A 5,206-nucleotide genomic window follows, 5' to 3' on the forward strand; every position below is an offset into this window, starting at 1 on the left:
CTGGGCTTTTTTTTATCGCCAGATTTCTTAATGGGTTATTAGATATTTATATTCGAAACGTGTGATATCATTGAGGTTAATTTACGTTAATATATACATCCATCAGAGAATCTTTAATGCCTGGTAGCTTTTTTTAACAACGGGGAAAATCTGAGAATGGGATAGTGGAACCCCTCGGCTTAGGGGCTGCAGAGGCCTGAAGGAAGAAGAAGTTTAGAGGATATCTGAGGAAGGGAAGTGTGGGGAAAGGAAAAGAACCCTCTTAGGTAGGGCGGAGGAGAAAGGCTAGGAACATTTCCCTTGGCCTTAATATGTACTGACAACCAAGAGGTATACACACTGAACTGTGTTCCTAGGGGCAGCCCCTCGGGAGGATATTAGCCGCGGGGCAAATATCCTCCCAGCACGGATGTGCATTCGGTGTGGAGAAGAGAATATCCTAGGTGGTATCTTGTTGTCGCAAAACAACGTCTTATGTTCAGGGATCAAGAACTACAATCGAACAGTAAAACAACAGTTTATAAAACGATTGTTGATAATGACACAAAAGTTTAAAGATGTTTCGCTATTTTGAATTTGCCCAGCTACTTTTGTGGCTGATTGTACAGTCTTCATACCACCTGTAATTGAATCATAACTAGGGCACCAAGCAAGTCATATATACCTCTATATGTAAATAACATATTTACTTATACAGATATGAAAGATTTATGCACGAAATTATATCTCAGTTGAGACAGGGCCTTTAAATTCTTCGTTTAAAATGTTTATAAATTTTCCATATTAATTTGAAGCTGAAGAGTTCTACGATTTATGTTTGTTATCTATACCAATCGATATATCATGTGATAATACTTAAGTATTTGTTATCCTGAATAGCCAGTCTCTAGTAATGTTTACGCAGGGTGTTTTAGAATTAATTTCTGTTATACTTCCCTATACCACAGTGATGAGTCCTCTTGCATATCATTTCATAATAATATTAGCCCTATCCTTCTTATATTATAAAAGCGAAATTTTGTGGGGATAGATGTGTATTTGTTTCTCTTTCACGAAAAAACTACTGAACGGATTTGGATGAAACCTTACAGTAATATTGGTTATACATCAGAATAACATATGGGCTACTCCCACGCAACACAGGCTAAGTGCAAAAAAGAACACATAGACTATGATTTATAACGTTATGGTGTAATTAGGTCATAATATAAAGATACATATCAAGTAAGTTGGAAAAAAAATGTATCCCGGAAAACTCCTTCACGCGGGCGAAGCCGCGAGCAAGAGGTAGTATTATATACTGCCATGTTTAGCACGGTCCTTCTTTACTACTGAGGGTTTTAGGTCTTAGTCCACCACGAAGGCCTAGTGAGGATTGGCAGATTTCACTTACCTCCGAAAATCTTTTTTGGAGAACACATCATTTTTTTTGGGGAGTCGCCGTGGTTGTGACTGGTAGTACCTTGCGAACGGTATATAGGCGGTCCCCCTACTTAGTAATCACAGCGGTCCGTAGAGGGGAAAAGAGAGGGGATAGCAAGGAAGGAAGTGTGGGGGAAAGAGAAGGAACCATATTAGGATAGACGGAGGGGACAAGGAAGGGAAATGTTCGCGAATCCTTATAGGCCTCAATGTGATGGCAACCATGAGGTATACACGCTTCACTGTGTGTCTACAGCAACAATCCCCGTGCATGGGCGTGGATTCGGTGTGGAGATCGAGCGCTCAAGAATTGCCTCGGCGGGGGAACAGTTAGTTTTCCTCATGATGATTTCAGATGATGATGAACTGCGGATAAATCTCGGCACACTGTTCTATTTTCTGGCTACCTTGCATATTGTTAACGTAGTTGTATACTTTAATGCTAACTATTTTGTTTTCTTCGTCTTAATAATAGTTTAAAGGGGTTTTACAAATACTCACCACGCTTGGCGGGTTGGCGAAAGCAGGCCAGTCAAAAAACGTTTGGGGGAGACCTTAGTACAGCAGTGGACTTCCAGTGCTGATAATGGTGAATGCTGATGAAGATTTTGTTTTCACGGAGGAATTAAAGATCTCCGAAAAACTAATTCTCATGCAATATAGTTTTGTTCATATGGCCACTGCAAAGTGACCAGACTGCACATGATGGTAAGTGGAGTGGCCTCCAATAGAATGTTTACTGGTCACATGATTGCTCCTCGCGGCCGCACCATTCAAAACAATTATGAGAGCCTGTTTGAAAATAGTTGGTTACTTTTTATGTTGAAATATTAATGTCTAAGGAATCCGTCGTGTATAAACCCGGTTTGATGTATGTAATTATATGTCTTTTATTTGTCCAATGTAGTAAGTGCAACTCGTAGTTAATCGCAAGCTACACCCTGCGTAGGTACAAAGATACTAAAAGACAGCGAATGCGCATTGTGAATCTCCATTTACACTCATTATGACGGTAGCAAAAAGTCTTCATTTCTCTTGGCATTACTTTAGTTTTTAACCTTTTGTCTGTCTGCCTGTTTGTTCTGACCAATGTCAAGCTAAACCGATTTCGATGAAACTTTCAGGTCATTTGTTTCTAATATAAGACTTTACGCGAAAGAAAACACGTACAATAAAACATACTACCTCTAATGAGGACCTCTAATGGTCTTCAATAAAACATACTACCTCTAATGAGGACCTCTAATGGTCTTCAATAAAACGCACTACCTCTAATGAACAAGGATGTTTTATAATACGTAGGAAGTAAGGATGTGGACATCATGTATATCAATATCACTTTATATAAAAACAAACCCTGTTTACCGATAACCATTATGCTTGCGTTGACTCAACGTGCGAAATGGATAAAACGGTGTTGCTTGTGTTCGTCTTCGTGCAAGTAATCGTCACTGGTACGTCACCTTCAGAATTAATTAGTGTTTAAATAAGTTTATTATCATGTCAATAATGTAAGTCATTGGCCTTTGCTGTCTCGATATTTGATTGCTCCACAGACGCTGCGACTACTAACTGTAAATTTGATATTATTTTTGTATGAAATTATCGTTTCCGGTTTTCAAAAATCAATATCGCCCTAAAAATAGTTAATGGCATAATTGTATGCTGCTGCTGCTGAGTCGTGATCAAATTTTAGATTTAAATAACTAATTGAATAATACGGCAAAAATAAAAGCTGACTTTGGCCTATGATAAAGTAATTACTACAAACATTAAACTACGGGACATGGTTTAAACCCATTTTTATTTACTTTGCAGTGAACTGTCTCCAGTGCTATCAGTGCACGAATTGTACTACTCTATCGAGTACACAACTCGTACAATGTGGTAATGTTTCTACGACGACAACAGCGCCTGCTAACGCTACAACTTCCAACAGTTCTTCGACCACTAGCAACAGTACAGGAAACAAATTGATTTATGATTCTGAAGACATGAGAGCTGCTGAAAAATATTTTTGCTACGAAGTAATAGGTAAGTGTAGAACTTTCATGTTATGATTGCCCGTGTAAATTTTCTTTCCTGGTATACTCGTATGGTATTATAATATAATATTATATATGTTTTATGGCGATGTTTTAAGCACGTAAAGTCGTTGGGTCTGCGCCTGATCTCTCTCCGGTCATGTCGAATTGCCGTCTCCCAGGACTGACAGTGAAGGAACAGAGAGCACATGTGGATTGCGTACATACTTGTGCACTATATATGCACTGCATACTGATCTCTTTTGAGATTGGCTGCCATGTCCGAAATTCACCTAGAAGGGATTCATGTTGAACATAGTTGTACAGTGCGTAATTCAAAGTTTAAGTGGTATAGTCACTGTTTAAAGGCAATCACGTCACAGAGCATCAGGCAAGCAGCTTCGCCTATATAATATTTATCTCCAAAACTTAGATGACTTTTCAAAACCATTTTTACTTTGTATACTTGTTTTATTTGAGCGAAAAATTTTAATCAGCCTGTTGTAGTCCACTGCTGGACATAGGCCTCTCCCAAGGTACGCCACAGAGCCCGGTCTACTGCTATATGCATCCAGTCGCTGCCGGTCCTTTTTGTGTGTCGTATCGCCTTCATCAGTCATTCTAATTATCTATAAATATTTTAATAAAAAAAACAGTTGAAAATATTACCGTCAAGCATCATTCTATCCTCATTACGAATAACAACCATGGAGCAAGCCATTGCCGTCAAGCAACAGTATGTAGTCACTGTTGTATTCCGGTTTGAAAGACATTGTAGCAAGTGTAACTACCTGACATAATAAGACTTAACTTCTCATGTGTCAGGATGGCGAGCGCAGTGGAATACCAAACAATACTTTTTAATTCAAGGTGTTGTTTCTACTGTTTATAGGCGGTCGTATCGCTTACCATCAGGCGAACGGCAAACTCGTCTCATCATTCAAAGCAATAAAAAAAACAAAATATGTTTAATTGCTGTTAGGATAAAAAATAAAATCACACCTACAGCAGCTATCGGTAATGTGTATATATGAGTGGAGTATTTTTTTATGTATACGTGTTATTTTCAGGCGATCTTAACGGGACGGATCTTGTGGAAAGAGGATGCATGAAGGCAGCTTTGGGTTACTGCGTAAAAGTCCCAAACGAATTGAAGTCTGTGAAGGCGTGTAGGACGGACAAGTGTAACGGGGCTTTTACCAAGCAGCTACCAATATTAACCACCATTGTTATGGTGTCCTTGTCACTTGCAATTTAATATTAAGGGCTAATTTATCAATCGGTCAGATAAAATTTATCCAACAAATAAATGAATATAAACTGACTGAACACAAAGTGAGACAAATTGACAACTTAATACATACTGTCATTTTTAATTCGTTTCCCTTGTACTTTATATTACGAATAATTTTTTTTTGATAATTGAAAACTTAGCCCGAACATGATTTTATTGTATAAACAATAAATGCTTTTGTTGTTTAAATATTAAATGCGTGTTACTGAATAGTGTTATCTTTATATTTAAACATTTGTTACTCGCAGCTTTGGTGGCATGAAGGACCTAAGTATTCCGGAATTAAATTCCCACTGTAATCCTACTTTTTGGGGTGAAAAGCCTGTAGCCATCAATATATTTGTTCTACGTACTAGATTTGGCGTTCCGAACATTCACTGTGTTCAACTGAATTGAATTACAATCAATACCACTGCTTTATTATAGTGTCAATATTGCCAGCTTGTGGTTGTGTATGGAATGGCGC

General features: G+C 38.1%; 1 protein-coding gene across 1 annotated transcript; it reads left to right on the forward strand.

Annotated features, from left to right (window-relative positions):
* Positions 1–2,765: 2,765 nt before the first annotated feature.
* Positions 2,766–4,875, forward strand: LOC115442694. Its single transcript, XM_030167827.1, has 3 exons — positions 2,766–2,876; positions 3,241–3,456; positions 4,517–4,875. The coding sequence occupies exons 1-3, from the start codon at positions 2,825–2,827 to the stop codon at positions 4,702–4,704; spliced, it is 456 nt and encodes a 151-aa protein (XP_030023687.1). The 5' UTR covers positions 2,766–2,824; the 3' UTR covers positions 4,705–4,875.
* The last annotated feature ends 331 nt before the right edge of the window (positions 4,876–5,206 follow it).

Source organism: Manduca sexta, chromosome 10 (assembly GCF_014839805.1).
Source record: "Manduca sexta isolate Smith_Timp_Sample1 chromosome 10, JHU_Msex_v1.0, whole genome shotgun sequence".
NCBI lineage: Eukaryota > Metazoa > Arthropoda > Insecta > Lepidoptera > Sphingidae > Manduca > Manduca sexta.